Source organism: Xiphophorus couchianus, chromosome 14 (genome assembly GCF_001444195.1).
Source record: "Xiphophorus couchianus chromosome 14, X_couchianus-1.0, whole genome shotgun sequence".
Classification (NCBI taxonomy): domain Eukaryota; kingdom Metazoa; phylum Chordata; class Actinopteri; order Cyprinodontiformes; family Poeciliidae; genus Xiphophorus; species Xiphophorus couchianus.
The window spans coordinates 18,506,843-18,523,465 of NC_040241.1; the positions used below are offsets into that span (position 1 = coordinate 18,506,843).

The window sequence follows — 16,623 nt, forward strand, 5'->3', positions numbered from 1 at the left end:
ATTTTATAGAACAGTCAAGTAACTTTGTTACGTTCAGTTGTTATAAAAATGCTATACATATCAAACATCAATTTGACACCTTGAAATTGACTAACTGCTGCTGCTACTAGTCTCTTTGAGGTAGATAAAATTATATCTACCTTACCAGACCAGTTTATGGTTGAACATTTTTTGCCACAGAGAGCTTTTACATCCATCCATAGAGTGCCAGTTTGTTAAGTCTCCAGGCTACACCTCCTAGTGATAATTTCTCTTGACTTCCTTCTCCTCATTGTATCACTCACATATAAATCATAACTTTATGAAGCAAATTGGAGTTGGAGACTTTTCTATCACTACTTTTGTTGTGGGTGGAGATTCCTTTTTCATTTATTACTCGAGTTTGTCATTTCAAGCGTCATCATCATTCTTCGGAGTAGTCTGATTTGTACTGCTTGCTTTTCTTGTCTCACCTTGTCCTTGTCCTTTTCCCAGTACAGTCGCAACTGGCAGAGCCACTCGAACGCGTTGACGTCACTGCAGCCAGTCTTGGCCAACTTATCGATAACATCCCGAGCGTGAACCTCCACCGTGACGAGCGCTACCACCTTCAGACGCAGGATTTTTGGGAGTTCCTCACGTATCATCTCTGAGTAGCTTTGCAGCATAGAGACCTGAGGAATACGCAAACATCCAGGTGAGATGTGCGCAAAGTATATATAAAGCCTAAATTTGGCTTCACCCGACACCTGTTTCTTCTTCAGTGACTTTAGGGAGGATTTGTTTGCTCTCTCCTTGCTGACGTTGAGAGCTCTGGTGACCTCACTCGTCCACTTGATCTGGCTCGCTGTAATTACAATCTAAGACGGGAAGGAAACTTGTTTAAAAGATTGGGTGCCATAAACTCACCGGTCGACATAAACTCACCTGTCCTGGCCAGTCTTTGACCCATTTCTCTCTTGTTCCTGTTATCTTTTTCATATCAATAAGGCAGTCGTTCAGATGCGCCTTCAGAGTATTCTGCATGAGCCTCTCAACATCACAAAGCCAAATCTAAAGTTGGACAATGACAATCACCAGGAGTAGCAAATCAAATCAAATTTTATTTGTATAGCACATTTCAGCAGCAAGGCATTTCAAAGTGCTTTACATCATATCAAACACAGAAACACAATGCAACATAGAATCAACAATCAAATCACGACATCAAGTCAGGTTCCATCAATAAATTTGTAATTGATTACGTTTCAAATACAATCCTAAACAGGTGTGTTTTTAGTCGAGTTTGCATCCATAGAAGGTTTACCTGTTACACTCCTACTGTGTTATATTGAACAAAATACCTATTGCTATTTTTATTCCCACTCACGCTCACAATCACACAGTTTAAAACGATGTAGACAGCATTTTAATGGGCTTCTGGCACAAGGCTCCGTACACCTCTTTCACGGAAAGATAAAATTACCTCTTTCACGGAAAGAGGTGTACGCGCCTGTACCAGTGGCACAGACGCTCATGTTGCGTTTGAAGGCGGGTCGGAAAAACAGGTTAGGACATGTTAACAATGGATTAAACAGTTTTAACTGCTGATAAAAGTGACAGAGGACACAGATATGGGAAATGCAGAAGCCTCTACTGTATCAAATTGACATAGAAATAACAGTGCGTTGGCCATTCTAAGGTAAAAACAACAAGCAGCTTCCAGTCCAGGGGAGGTGGTGGGGACGGGAGGGGGGGGCAGCTGACTCTGTGGGCGAGCAATGTCCCCCAATGCCAGCTCATGCCGCCTGGCCTGATACCATTACAAAAAACCCAAAAAGCAAATTGAAATGATTGAACCCGGCTGTGTTTACCTCCACTGGTTTGTCCAGCTGCTGGGGTTTGTTGAACAAAATGAACTCGCCATCAGCTGAAAACATCCCATCAGCTCTTACAGATTTATTTGTCTGTGAAACATATGAAGGAAACAATAGCAGTTTCTGCGTTAAAAAGAGAATCATTTTGATATGAATTTATGTGACATCAAACACTGTGGTTTTGAAATATTATAGAAATCAAAGAGTTTTTTCCCTCTAGAAAATTGCTGCCAGGGCAAATGACCAAGAATTTGAAAAAGTCTGTTCTATCCACCTTATTCCTGCTACTTCCGGCGCCCACCGGAAGTAGCAGTATTTCACTGTAATTTGTAGGATTTTTTGCTAATCTATATTTATTATACAAGTTACATCTCTCTTGTCGGTTATAGTACAATATTTAGTTAAACTTGTTCACGGACACACCGTCTGCTATCAGAGAGCTGCTCAGTACAGAGGATCATAATTATAAGTTTAATCACGGGGAGCGACAGGAACACGAACATTACGTGTTGTTACGGAATGACCGTGAATTAGCAGCGCTGCTAGCAGCTCATTTCTCTGAAGAACTGACAGTAATAAAGAGAAAAGCAGCGAAACTGGTCAGAGTCCTGAGCTGCCGTTCTGCACCGACAGTGTAAAACACCAGAACTACATAACATTAGCTTGGTGTGATGTGAATTTTATTTTTCGTTTGTATTTAAAAAATAATAAAGTTCATGATCTGAGTCTTTATCATTATGTTTGGGCCAGGAACATTTTTATAAGACACAATAAAATATCTGGGTTCATTTAGTCCATCACATCCAGAATCTCGAGGTTCTCCGTTGCTGAATGTCGCTGCGAATCAGCGGAGAAATGACCGCAGCTGCTGCGCTCCAGACCGTAATACAGAGAATCTCCCCACTGGACTAGAACCGAACCGAATCACACATTAATCACCTGTTATAGAGAGCAACTTGCCACTGGAAAGTGTCTGCCCTTGCTTAGCTCAGGTAACTGCTGTGCTGTTCCTGACTGTACTTTAATAATCAGACCAAGTCTAATTTGTGGCAGCAACAGGTGTGTCTACCGACAGATAGGGAAACAAAGAAAATTTGGCTAAAAAAATCTAAACTTGAACAGAGAACACAAAATGCTTTATGTGTGCTCATTTCATTGTGTGGATAGAAAGCCAAGGGAAGAAAACCCGTATCTGCATCCGAAGCAACTGTGTCAGTGAAGTAGCTAACTATGCTAGTGCGGGTTATTTGCGGGCCTTTCTTCAAGTCGCCATGCCTCCCCGCATTAGCTGTAGGTAGCGGTAAAACAATATTGCCACATTTAAGCTGTGATAGCTGGAGTTCCCACATATTTTATAGACTAAAACCTCTGTGGAAAGCGGGTTAGCTAGTTGCTAACAAGTAAACAAATGGCGGTTCCGGTTAGCGGCGGAAGTCGCGCCCCTAAATCACGCAAAGCCTCATGGGGGCTAGAAATAAGGTGGATACCGTCACATTTATGAAATCTGTTCTCCACCTTCTCGAGTCGTAGGCTCTTGATGTTGTCAAAGCACTTCTTCATGTGAGGCTGCATGGCTTCGGGGTTCTGAGACTGGCCCAGGATCTCCAGCACGTCGTCGTTAGACAGAAAATAAAACCTTGGGAAGATCTGCCTCTTGGTCTCCAGATACATGTCCAGGGCCCTCAGGATGTCTTCCAGCTTGAAGCTCATGTCATTCAGAGTCTGTAGCAAGCCTAAAAGAAAGAACAGTCAAGGTAACGTCACAGTTGATGATTTGGTTAAATGACAGAATCTTCTCATTTTATACTGATACTTAAAAGTTAGGTTTTATGACATATTATTTTATAATAGAAAGCCAACATAAGAAAGGTTTCAGAATGTGATTAGATATTGTCCCTTTCCTCAGGATTGGACAGGCACACATTTGTAGCTGTATAACTTGGGTCAAATGTTCCAGGTGTCATTTTTCAAGCTTCTCATAACACTTTGCTGTAACAGATGTCATCCTGTGACACACAGCATATTATATAATGGCTGGTCACGCTCCTGTTCGTTATACTTGTTTCAAAATGTTTCAACCTGTGACAGAATGGACATTAGAAATAATTACACCCCCGCCCTTTTTCTTACTTTATTTGAAGACTGTTGACTATACTCTTAAGCCGCACTTCTCCTTGAACTGATGCATTAAACTGCAATTACAGCAGTTCGCCACCAGTTGGCACACAGAACACGGTGAGCGCTCCTGACTCAGCGAGCCAAGGCAATTTAGCGCAATAACGGCTGGTCAGCGGAGGCGCTCACTGTCAATTAGCGTTGCTATTTATCTAAATTGTCTCATATAGGGGAAGTGAGCTAGAGTAAAGTAACGAGATATTTTTGTGTAAGGTTTGAGTGAGTATTTGTTTGACCTATACTGTAAATATTTATTGGCTCAGCAAGCCATTTAGCGCAGTAACAGCTGGTCAGGGGAAGCGCTCACTGTGGCTCTTGTTTGTTAACAGCGTTCATCGAATAAAAGATCCTGCGAAAACCACACTGACTAATCATTAAGTGTACAACAAACGGATAAATGTGGAATATTTAGACATCTGGAAATTTTTACCAAACTTGTGGAGCTAAACAAATCTGTCTGAAGTCACGCAAGGAAGCAGAGTGTTTGAGGTGTTGATTTAAATCAAACCCACAACTGAACCTCCATTTAACTCAAAGGTATTAATCATTTTAATTTTGTAATTTTTGGGGGGCACAAGTGGCTTTTATAGAAAAGCAAGTAATCAGAAAATTAGGAGCAAATGGTCCAAGACAGGCCATAATGACAGGGAAAAAAAGTGTCTAAAAAAAATGTCATCCTCTTTATCCAGCCATTTATTGCTATAGAAATAATTTTCATAATCCCAAAGGATTTAAAGCAGAAAAGGTTTAGCCAGTTTTAATGCCAGACAATGAGAAAATAGGGTTTTCATAGTGTATGTAAACATCTGGTTTTACCTGTATATCTGTGGCTTTTTTCTGCCACAGATATACAGAAAACAGATCTCAATCTTTGATCTCAAAGACTGAAATCAAAGATCTGAATCTTTGATCTCAGATTCATTTTTCACAAATTTAAAGAAATGTAAACAACCAACCTGACTCCAAAACAACTCCTTTTACATTTGAAAAAACTATTTTTATTGCCAAATGTACACCACCCATCCATTTGATATACACCTTTGTCCCTAGTGGGGTTAGGAGGGGTACACCCTGGACAGGTCGCCATGCCGCCGGGCAACACAGAGACAAACAACCACACACACACACACCTAGGGAGAATTTAGAGAGACTAATTAACCTGACAGTCATGTTTTTGGACTGTGGGAGGAACCTGGAGTACCCAGAGAGAACCCACGCATGCACAGAGAGAACTTGCAAACTCCATGCAGAAAGACCCTGGGCCTGAAATCGAACCCAGGACCTTCTTGCTGCAAGGCAACAGTACTACCTACTGCGTCACTGTGCAGCCTCCAAATATACACACTAATGCTAAAATTGGCTGACCCAACCAGGTTGTAATGCATTGTATAAATTAGAAACATGAACTCTGCTGTGGTACCGGGATAATGTGTTCCCTGCAGGGCGTTCGGATTCTCGTGGAGTCGTTCCATTATGATCTTCCAGTTGCGACTGATGCCCGCAAACTCGGTGCACTCATTAGGAAGCTGCTCCCTAATGTCCTTTCCTTGGAAAATGTTCTGAGTGGGGGAAAAAAGAACACAACTGGTTGCAACAGAGAAAGAGAAGAGCGCTTGTTTTGGATTAAAAACTTCTGTATGAAATGTAGCTTTCTGGTGCAGGTCTGTAAAACACAAACAATGAATGAGCAAGGTCAATTGTGTACTTCCAAGTAAATCCAGTTTCGCTGCACAGAGAGGATCATATCGATGACGTCCATTATGTGGGTGAGCTGGTGTTCCCATTGGTCCACCTCTCGCTCGAAGGCTTTAACGAAGCGGGATGCCTTCATTGTGGACAAAATGACCTGGTTATCGTCCAGCATCTGGAAGACGTCTTCACTCCCTCTGAGGAGGATGAGAGAACATGAATGGTGACGTCTAAATTGATACATCAGTCCTGGAATGCTAACCAGCATGAAAGGCCATCATATGCTCACATTACAATAAATATTTTTGATTCCGTCTGTTCCTGTGAGTGTTTGAAAACAAAAGTGCTTGCTCTGCAATATATTGTTTCCCTGTAGTCAGTGTGGAATCAGTTTTTTTTTTTTTTTGTACTTGAGGTTAAGGTTAAAACAAATTCCACAACTTGTTAAAGGCCAATTCATTGTTATTCTGTATAAAACGCTACCACCACATTGCATCTCAAAGCTTTCTAAATCCGTTGACGGCGCTGTCGTTTTAAAACTAGATTGGAAAGGATTGAAATGATGGCTATGCATCAGAAATGAGTAAATTTGCTGATAAATTTTTTTTAAGAATTTTTTTAAGACAGAAAATTTTAATCTGCCACCTGTAGGCTCTACACAGCGGCATCAGCTCACAGTATTGAGCCATGCTAAATGTGACAATATTTGTAACTTTTTGAAACCGTTCCTCTGCTTGACATTAAAACTCGCCTTACCGCAGCTTGTAGTGGCCCTCCTCTTTGTACGGCACGATGTCCAGGTATACTTCATCCCATGTCTTCCTGACATTCATCAGACCCTGAAAAAACAAATGCAAACTATAATGCAAACAGACTAAAAATACAGTTGCAATAAAATTATTTTCTAGTATTTATGCCTGGAGAATGTCTCAGAAATACTAGATTGTAATGGTGAATTAACATAAAAATTTTAGAGTTTTGTAGTTTAAAAGCATCAAACAACTGCTCCTTTCAGGCTCTTCCTCACTCAGAGCTCCTTGAATTGAATCCCAGTTTCTGAATGAACAATTACTGGCTGATTTCACAAATGAGGTGCTAATTGCATGGCAACTGTATATGCTAATTGCTCCACACATCAATGTGCACAAACTTGGCTGTAATGCTGCTCTGATGTAACCTTTGAGGGTTTAGAGTGAGGAAGGGAAATGGAGGAGAGGGGCTGCTGGCAGGACTAAGACGGCAAATTTTGAGCTGCCAGAGTTGAAGCCAGAATGGAGGAGAGTCGCTCTGCTGCATTTTCAGATCTTTCCTAACATTATTCCACAGTAAAGTAAGATGAAGAATCAACAAGAAATCAGATCCGAACCTGTTCTATGGAGAGCTCCTTACTGGCAGCTCCAGAGATCTCCGAAATGACCGAAGCGTAATGATCCAGGTTCAGAGAAATGATCTTCTCCAGGGTGAAGTCAGGGCTGGTGTGGTCAAATGTGCGCTCTAGATCCTCACAGATCTGTGTCCAGTGTCTGAAACAAAAACAGGTACAAATTCTACCTTAAGGGGCAAAAAAATATATATCTGTTTACATACATGCATTTACTTTTATATTAAAAAATTTGTGCTTTACGAGAGAGAATTATTGCCACTGGAAAAAAAGAATTCTGACTTTTTTCTCAGAATTCAGGCTTTTTCGAAAAAGTGAAAATACAGTCATAACCTTAACAGAATGAAAATGTGACGTTACCAGAAAGAAGATGCAAATTGACAAAAAAAAAAAATCTTCAATCGAATTGCGAATATCTGACGTGACCAAACTGACAAATCCGTTTGGATCTTACTTCAAACAGACACTGTTGTTTGCAGAATAATTTCAAAGTCCTGTTACTGAGAGTAATTTGATGCTGATGTATTCAAATATTTATCTGTAAAACTGAGTAGACCTTTGCAAGTTGTTCGACATTCATTTTATTTTTAATCTAGTTTTTGTTCAGGAGTTCCCATTAAATTACTACGGTACTTCTGTCTCCTAATATTATGATTTTATTCTCGTTTTATTTCAACTTTATTATCATAGGACTTTATTTTCTTATTATTATGACTTTAGTGCCATAATAATAAAAAAAAAAGTCTTAGTCTGGCCGTAATACTTGGTTGTATAATTCTCTTTTCATTTTTATTCACAATGAAAATGCCACAGTTTTTATTCTGACATTTAATCCCCTGAACTGACTTTTAAAAAAAGTTAGAATTCTGACTTTAATTTCAGAATTCAGATTTTTTTTTTCTCAATTTTAACCAAATTAAGACAAAAGTCAAAATTCTGACTTAATTTTTCAGAATTCGGAGATTAAAGTCAGAATTCCAAATGTTGTCCCTCATCGTCTTCTGTACCGTTTTTATGCTGCTACTGTTACTGTTATATTAAAGTAATTCTCTCCCAGTATCCTCATGGCCTTTAAAATAACTATGCAATGTATCAGACTTATGATTTCTTATGTCAGGAAGAATAAGTTTACACAGAAATATAAGGATGTAATTGTATGACAATTGTTTTACTTTTGATGCATCAGTGTCAAACTAACACATGGTGCCTAGAGGAGGGTGCCACATACGAAAAAGAACTCACCAACTCTTTGCAACTGTTGTATAGTTTTACAGATAACAGGGTTCATGTTTGAGGCCCAGCAAACTGGATCAATTACGGGACTAATATACATTTTTTATGAAAAACTCCAAACCTTTTTAGGGTTATTAGTATGTTACAAATCCACTAGGAGTTTACTGCTTGGATTATGCACATAATCGTGAGACCATTTTTTCCGATAAAGGACAGATGCTACAACGGTCTGCACGGCCCCTGGAGAAATAAGAAAGAAGCCTCAAAACTGACAAAGAGTCAGAAGATTTAGTTGAAGAGCTTGTCTGAAAGGCACCAGACCATAATAAACGTGTAACAAAGACACAACACTCGTTCGGACATGCTGTAGTTTTGGACTGCAAGCGTAGCCAGATCATTTTAACCGTTACCTGTCTCTCAAGGCTGGATTCCTCAGATCAGTAATGAGGGGGATGATGTGCTTGAACTTTTCAAGCTTCACCCTGGAGGAAGTAACTATCTCCCAATCTTTACCCTGCAGTAAAAACACACAAAATATGATGTTGTTTCTAGCGCAGCTGGGATTGCAGTCAATGGGATTAACTACTTTAAGGCAGATGTCCAGTTTGTGGTGTGAGACTCATTCTAATGTAAATTGGTTTATTAATGTAAAAAAGTGTTTGTTGATCTGCTATGAACAGTACATAACTAAATAATCACCCCATGAAATTGAATTATTTTCTACATCTTCCAAAGGGTTTTTCTCTTCCAGCTGAGCAACACAGCTTTTCTAAATAGATTAGCTTCCTTTACAAAGCTTAGATCATTTACATTTGCACCCAGTGACAGAACCATTTTGGATCAAAACCAAAACTACAAACTAGGTACTAAACTTTTTATTAAGTAGCACAAGCCATTGTTGTGTAATGAAGCGCATTAACTTCATAATGTTCAAACGGTGATGGTTTTCTACTGATTAACAAAGTGGAAGCTCGTCAGAATTTGAGTTGTCACTTGAGAAAGGATTGTAACAAACACTAATTTAGTTTATATTTTATTAAAAAACACTGATGATGCTCACATAGCAGGAGATTGAAAAACAAAGTTGTTATAAGAAATGGAGGGAGAACTATAGTCAAAAACTTTGAAGGAGGCTAAACAATTCACTTCTACCTGAGGCAGGAAGTAAAACATTCCCAAATCTCTGGAAAGGAAACCACTAAGAAATGCGTCTAAAGGAAGTACTATGGTGTGGAGAGGCTTCACTGTGTCTGTAACTGGGAATGCATTGGATTATACCAGTAATAATTTTTTCAAAAATGAAACCTAAAAAGACAAAACTGATCATAATAATAATAATAATAATAATAATAAAAACTGCTACATAATCCCTAAGCTGATCATCCTGCCCAGCACCGGATAGCAGAACTAACCTTGAGATCTCTCTGAAGGGCGCGAACTCTCTTGTACATCTCCAGCGCTGTTTCCTCCATGGTCCGCGTCTGCAGCTGTGACAGGTGAAGAACCTTCCAGTTTTTCCAGTTTTCATCCCATTCCTGAGAGATTTCCCACACCTCCTGGAGCTGATCCATGTCCTGGGAAGGCGCACAAAGGCACAAAGTTGTCAGACACAAGTGACGCGTAAAAAAACAACAACTTCAGGAACAACTCAGGAAAATTATTGATCCGTTGAAATTTTTTACAATCACCATTTGCATTACTGAATGCTAATGTAACTGTTAGAGCCAAGAGCAACTTCAGACCTTTTCCATTGCCATGATAAATTTACAGGGAGGTTGTTCGATTCTGAAGAATGCCAGCCCACTGATAATGGTGTTTTGCTCCTGCTTTAGAGCCTCCAGTTGGGTACGATGTTCTTCTATTTGTTTCATGGCCGTTTCAAAGCTTAAAATGCTCTGAAAAGGACCTGGACATGCAAATGTAGCGTTATGCATATTAAGACTTACACAAACATCCACATAGATATTTACTTATGACAACCATTAAAAAGCAAATACACAAATGTGTGCAAGGCCTATTGAATCAACAATGTTTTGTTTAGTGAATGTAACTAGTTTCCAAACAGTTAGGACTGATGTTGAATTAGACCAGTTGCTGGTAAAACACGTATGTGTAACCTTTGATGTTGAACTCCTGCAATACAACGTCGATCTTCTTCTTGAAATCCTCAAAGGAGCGGATGAGGCCGGTTTTGAACTTTTCTTTGTCTTTCGACAGAGTGGCGTCACTGTTAATCAACACCTGCTGAAACCAAATCCACTTGTCATTCAGATTTTCTCGCATGACCTGAACCTGCAGGCGCAAACAAGACACAATGGATTAAAGTCATGATTCATTTCTTCAGAGTCATATTACTGATAGATAAACCAAACACTGAAATACACTGCTCAAAAAAATAAAGGGAACACTTAAACAGGTGTTTAACACTTAAAGTGTTCCCTTTATTTTTTTGAGCAGTATATATTTAATACATCAGTTAGTGTCATGTGAAAAAATAGGGTGAGCATTCAGTTATTTCTAAAGAACTGGTAATATTTTGATGTCTAATCTTTATACCTATATCGTGAAGAGAATGGAAACCGGAAGCTATGCTAAAACGGAAGTTATGCTAAAATGAAAGCTATGCTAAGCTGAAGTTACACTATGAAACTTAACAGATAAATTCTGTTTCAGCATAGCTTCCTTTGTATTTTTGGTTGTTGTGGCTTCAGGTGGTGTGTTGGGGCTATCACATTTTGTTGACCTTTCTGGGCAACCGTATAAAATGGCTTTTTCAGAAGCTACAAAGATACCAAAAAGCTATATAACCTAATTTCTGTCTGCCAGCTACCACTGTTTAGCTACGTAGATTGTAACATAGGGAAAATGTTAGAAAGGTTAGCATTGAACAACTAATTATCTGTTTACACTGTTGTGATCCATCAGTAAGAGGTAGGAAGCTCAGTTCCCAAGAAAAAAATAAAGAATGTTTTAGCTAATATAACATACTTGGTAAGTGTGACAATACAATACTGTAACTCCTTATGTGGTAATAACTCGTTTATAACCTACAGCTGTTATTTCTTAAAAATGTATACATATATTCAACCAATTTAAGCAGTGTTAACTTTTGTTTATTGAAAATGTACTCCTGTACCTTAAATCAATTTCTAGGCATTGTGAAGAAGTTGCATACTTACACGGCGCACCACTTCGACTTCATACTTGTCGAGGATGGCAAATCGTTCATGGATGAGAGGAATCTGAGCTTCTGTGTTGGCCAAATCACTATTGAGATTCGCTAAAAGAGTCAGGCTATCACTAAGCTCCTCAAGCGTCTGCGGTGGTTTCATCAACCTGAACATAAACAATGTAGATTATTAAACTCAAGGATTTCCCCCATATTCTTCCAGAATTTCATTCATTCACTGGACTCCTTTATGTCAGAGAACTGGTCATAGCTGTGCACTTTTATCATATAAATAAGATTTGATGTATGATACTGAATCCAAGAGGTAGCATTACTAAAATTTGCACAATAAGTGAGAGCATTTGTGCCAACAATGCTTCTTGGTAATACTATCATCTCAGAAAACTGTGCTACTCCTAGTTTATTGTTGTGCTGATGTGTCAAAACAGCTGGAGAATAAGAAATTGTTGCACACCTCTGGGCATTGCTTTTCATTGAGTTATAAAGTTCTTCTAGATGAGTGCTTGCTATCTCGCTGAGAAGCTGTGTTAACTTTTTCTGCCATTCATTGCAATGTTGCACCAGGGTGGACTTGAGTGGCGAACAGTCCAGCATCACAAACTGTATGGTGACGACAGTCTCTTCCTGTTGAATACTGCTGGCGTTCTCAGTGTATCTGGGAGACCACAGGAACATTGTTTGTGATCCTAATCAACCATTCATAAAACATGTCTTTGCAAAACACACTGTATGTATTTGCAGAAATTCCTTCAACAGAGACAGAGGAATCGTATACCTTTGTATATCTGCATCAAAAGTCGATACTGAAGTGTTGGCTGTCCTGTAACGTTGTATAATGTAGTCTTTGATATTTTCCCAGATGGGCCTGTATTTGCCCCAGCTCTTCAAATAGGCCTCCAGTTGCCTGGCATTGGCTGACATGCCCGCTGTAATTGCAGCCTGAGTCTTAATAATCCGATCGTCTCGCTCTGAGTGATCAATCAAAATCAAAATGGGGAAGATGATAAAAATCATTGAGCTTCTTATGAAAATATTTAAATCCTTTTAATTGTTCCATATTTTGTCATGTTACATCCACACAGGAGCCTCTGAGGAAGTATACATTGTGTATATTAATGCATTTTATTTAGGGGTGCATAATTAGAGGGGTAAGAATGCAAAAATGTATGCCACACTTTTGAGATATTTATTTGACTTCACAATTGTGTGCTCATTTGTGTTGCCATATCCAATAAAGTCCCAGTAAAGAACAATCAAGTGATAACATGACAAAATATGAAAAAGCACTGAAGCAGGTGTACGCTATGAGATATATTTGTTTCCAACCTATGCTGATGTATATGGGGACAGCCAGAGACCCTTTGTTGGAGAGAAGCTCAGGGAGACGCTTAAATTCAGAGATGATTTTGATCAACTGAGGCAAAATGTTCACAATCTCTCCAAGTTTCTGTAGAGTCGGCGAGAACTCCAGCTGTAAACAAAAAAAACCAAACTGGATTACAGAGCAAGATGATTCTTTAAAACACAAATTAAGCACTACAAAACCTCTTTTATATTTACATTTAAATTTAGGATCACCTTAGACCTCACACATCGCCCAGAACTGCTAGCTTCAGGAGGGATCTACCCAAGTGCCTCAATTTCTGTTTGTTCTTTTCTTATCTATTTAAAGAGTCAATATCATGTGTTTAACAGCCACCTAGTGCCCTTTTACAGCACAATCAAGTAACTATGTTACCTTCAGTTGTAATAAAAATATTGTACAGATCAAATATGACTTAAAGAAAATTGGACTTTATCATTTAGCTCCTTGAAATTGGGTCTCTGGCTCCTTAAGAAACTCCTGCTCTTTCTGAAACTCAGAAAGAGCAGGAGGAGTTCACAACAGAACTCCTCTGTTACACCTTTAACATTTTCATCAGGGTTGCACTGAGATCAGCAGATGCTAATTGCTGCTGGTTAGTCTGAAGGAGCTGAATGGGGGAGTCACAGGAGAAGGGCTGGTGTATAATGCAAAAGCTCAGAAGTTTAGAAAGTGAAACTCTGAGGAGGAGGTGCTTGGACCCCACAGGCGTTTTGCACAGCTGAATGGTTGCCAGATTAAAAGAATTCTCAAACATGCATGAAAAAAATCAAAGCAACACTCCAGGTATGTTTTGGATGAAGGAATAACACTAACTTCACATAATACTGTCCCTTTAAAAAATATATATTTTTCTTATAACATTCATTGTGGGTGTTGAGCTGTTTGAAGAGAAATCTCTAGCTTACAGCATCACAGTAGTTTTAAAAGGCTGTGTGAGTCTGCGTTACCTTTGGCACGCTTTGAGGAGTCGCCTGCCGCAGAAGTACTAGCACTTTGAACAGCGGACTGGGAGATGTCTTGCTATCCCCGGTGATGGCTCTGCTTAGTTTCTTCATGGAGTCCCTGATGTTAAACCGGAATGCCTCTTCCACTATCCGGTCCACCTTCTCTGAATATGTTTCCCAATGTTCCTGGACCTACAACATCAGAGCTCAGGTTTTTACAAAGTACACATTAGTGGACAGCAAATTATCTTTTGGGAGGGAAAGGAGGATTTATCTTTGAAACATTTATTTAGATCTATTTATACAGAGCCCTTCAAAGGTATTTATACCGCTTGTTGGCTAGCCCTTTACTCTAAGAGATTCTATATTAACTCTGGATGAACTGCAAAGAGCCACTGCTGAGATGGAAGAATTTGTTGACAGGCTAGGTACCAACTATGCATGCCACAGATATTAGATTAGATATTATGAGTTATTTGAAGAATGGCAAAAAGAAGACCAAATGCTGGAAGAATGTCGGGTATCTGTAGCCTGCTACAACAAAGAAAACATAGTATATTTGGCTTGAGTTAATGGTGGATGGAAAAAAGCTGCAAAAGACATAAAGCTGGGGTGGAAGTAAAATTTTCAGTACAACAAGGACCCAAAACATTCAGCAAAGGTTTAGATTTAAGCATATTAATCAGCTGAGGTGGTCTAGTCGAAGTGCAGATCTAGATGCATTTAAGAATTTGTGCCAAGACTTTAAGAAATGATGCTTATAGATGGTTTCTATAAAATTGGGCTCTGTAAAGAAACATGGACATAAATTTGTCTCAAGAATTTAACTTTTCTTAAAGACTGATATACTGTATATTAGTGAACACTTGTCTCTGAAACTGCAGCAAAATATGTCAAATACAGTACTGACTTAAGTGAGAGGGAAAAGGGTGCAGTTTAATTCCAGTTAATGAAACAAGTAAAAATGTCCTTTCACTTTACAATTCTGAACTATGTTGTAAAATCTGAATAAAATGCAACTATGTTTGAGGCCGTAATGTGACAAAAAGTGCAAAGTTCAAGGATGTAAATACTTTTGAAAGGCAGTCTAGATTTGGGTCAATTCTCTTTCCTTTGCATAGCACATTTAACATACTTGTTAAATAATATTTTTTTTAAAATAAAAGCCCACTTAATACTCCAGAAAGTAATTTTTAAGCATAGAAAAGCATAAAAACATAGTTCCAACCTCAGCTCCATCCCCGGCAAAGATGGTGTGAATCTGAGTCATGATAGCAACAATTTCCTGGTGTACCGAGCGCAGCACTTGGAGACGACTCTGCTGGTGAGCATTCTGGTCATCCTCAAATTCCAGGTTTCTAGCCAACAGCAGGGGGTTTGGAATGACAGAACCACTTAGCTGATTCATTTCTTAAAGGTTTCATGTTTGGTTAGTGTGCCATCATAGTGACACAACAGAGAAGAAATCAGAACTTATTACCTGTACACTGTCTTCCCATCTATTTTAACCAGCAAAGTTTCACTGATCTGCCTACAGAGGTTGGAGATGGACAGATTGGAAACTTTGTAACCATCAATGACAGACTGGACCTGGAGAGGTAATGAAAAGAGAGAAAAGAAGGACGTGTCCGCTTTATTAAAGAAATCAAAATAGGCTGTAATCCCAAGAGCAGAAAAAAAGAAGCCTGTGAATATTAGCTTCTATGGTAAACAATTTCTGTTGTGTGTTGAGGTATATTAAGGTATATTCAGTCTTAGAATTATTGAAATAAGCAGTTTAAAGCATTTTTAGTGGTTGTCTCAAGTATTGGTGGATTGTAGCAATTTGCCAGCAGTCTCTGTGCCTAATCTCTTGTGTTAAACCTTGTCAATGTGGAGAAGGGAATCGTTGATGAAGTGGTTCGAAGCTCCTTGGGACAACCAAAGCAACTTGGTCATGCCGGGCTCCACCTTCTTGTCAAGGAAACGGATCCGCTCCCGGAATAGACCCAGCTCTTCACGAGAGAGCATTCCAACAATCCTGACAGCAACAACAAAAAACATTGCAGAAATAAAAAAAATTAAAAAAAGTTGAATGGTTTATATTTAACTTGAAGGTAGGTGTACTGTAATCCACAGTTGAAGCAAGTATAGATGAGACCTGTTGTAGTTCCTGATGAGCAGCAGCACTCTCTCCCGGAGGAGCCGGATCTCTTCCCTGCTCTGGTACATGTCAGATACAATCTGTGGGATCTCAAACTTCATTCGGTCCCAGTACTGGATCTCAGAAAACAGCCTCAACAGGTTGCTGGATCAAACAGTGTTTGACATAAAGCATTTTCATTAGTTATGGGGAGACAAATGTTCATAATACTTTCAATTCAATTGTAATCTGAAAACTTTGTACTACCCTGTGTTCATTGATTGTGGTTCTGATCCATGTTTTGCCAGTTCAATGTTATAAAACACAGACTAATTATGGGCTATTCCACAGAGAAAATTTAAATATTCAAAAGAAAATGCAGCTGGGGAAGCTGAAATACCTAAACTCAATGCTACCTGACAATACTGGCTGGCAATTGCAAAGCAGCCAGTTAAGGTACAGTATATTTCAGTACTATGAGCGCTCTAACTGGTCTGGGACTTTCAGTTGGTCTGTTGAAAAAGGTTTTGTCAGTAGGTCTGGATGCTCAATTCTGTTTTTTTTGCTAAAATCCTATTCTTCTTTATGCATGGTTATTCATACTACTAATTAAAGGTCACCGCAATCAGGTTTCTGTGTGAAAGGTTTGCAACCCGAAAGCAACCAGCATTTTGGAGTTGGGGTTGGG

The 16,623-nt window shown here is 39.1% G+C and overlaps 1 protein-coding gene across 1 annotated transcript in view; it reads right to left on the bottom strand.

Moving 5' to 3' along the window:
• dnah2 (dynein, axonemal, heavy chain 2) overlaps nt 1-16,623 on the bottom strand; it is a 65,618-nt gene that overhangs the window by 39,642 nt on the left and 9,353 nt on the right. Inside the window, exons 13-34 of the mRNA XM_028039371.1 lie at nt 15,954-16,100; nt 15,677-15,833; nt 15,294-15,403; nt 15,042-15,171; nt 13,817-14,005; nt 12,830-12,974; nt 12,279-12,471; nt 11,958-12,158; nt 11,493-11,649; nt 10,431-10,605; nt 10,056-10,219; nt 9,726-9,887; nt 8,724-8,827; nt 7,066-7,222; nt 6,456-6,538; nt 5,716-5,896; nt 5,431-5,569; nt 3,351-3,568; nt 1,833-1,925; nt 907-1,032; nt 729-839; nt 453-653 (exon numbers count right to left, since the gene is read on the bottom strand). Coding sequence (XP_027895172.1) covers nt 453-653; nt 729-839; nt 907-1,032; nt 1,833-1,925; nt 3,351-3,568; nt 5,431-5,569; nt 5,716-5,896; nt 6,456-6,538; nt 7,066-7,222; nt 8,724-8,827; nt 9,726-9,887; nt 10,056-10,219; nt 10,431-10,605; nt 11,493-11,649; nt 11,958-12,158; nt 12,279-12,471; nt 12,830-12,974; nt 13,817-14,005; nt 15,042-15,171; nt 15,294-15,403; nt 15,677-15,833; nt 15,954-16,100 — 3,343 coding nt within the window. The remainder of the gene's footprint in view (nt 1-452; nt 654-728; nt 840-906; nt 1,033-1,832; nt 1,926-3,350; nt 3,569-5,430; nt 5,570-5,715; nt 5,897-6,455; nt 6,539-7,065; nt 7,223-8,723; nt 8,828-9,725; nt 9,888-10,055; nt 10,220-10,430; nt 10,606-11,492; nt 11,650-11,957; nt 12,159-12,278; nt 12,472-12,829; nt 12,975-13,816; nt 14,006-15,041; nt 15,172-15,293; nt 15,404-15,676; nt 15,834-15,953; nt 16,101-16,623) is intronic.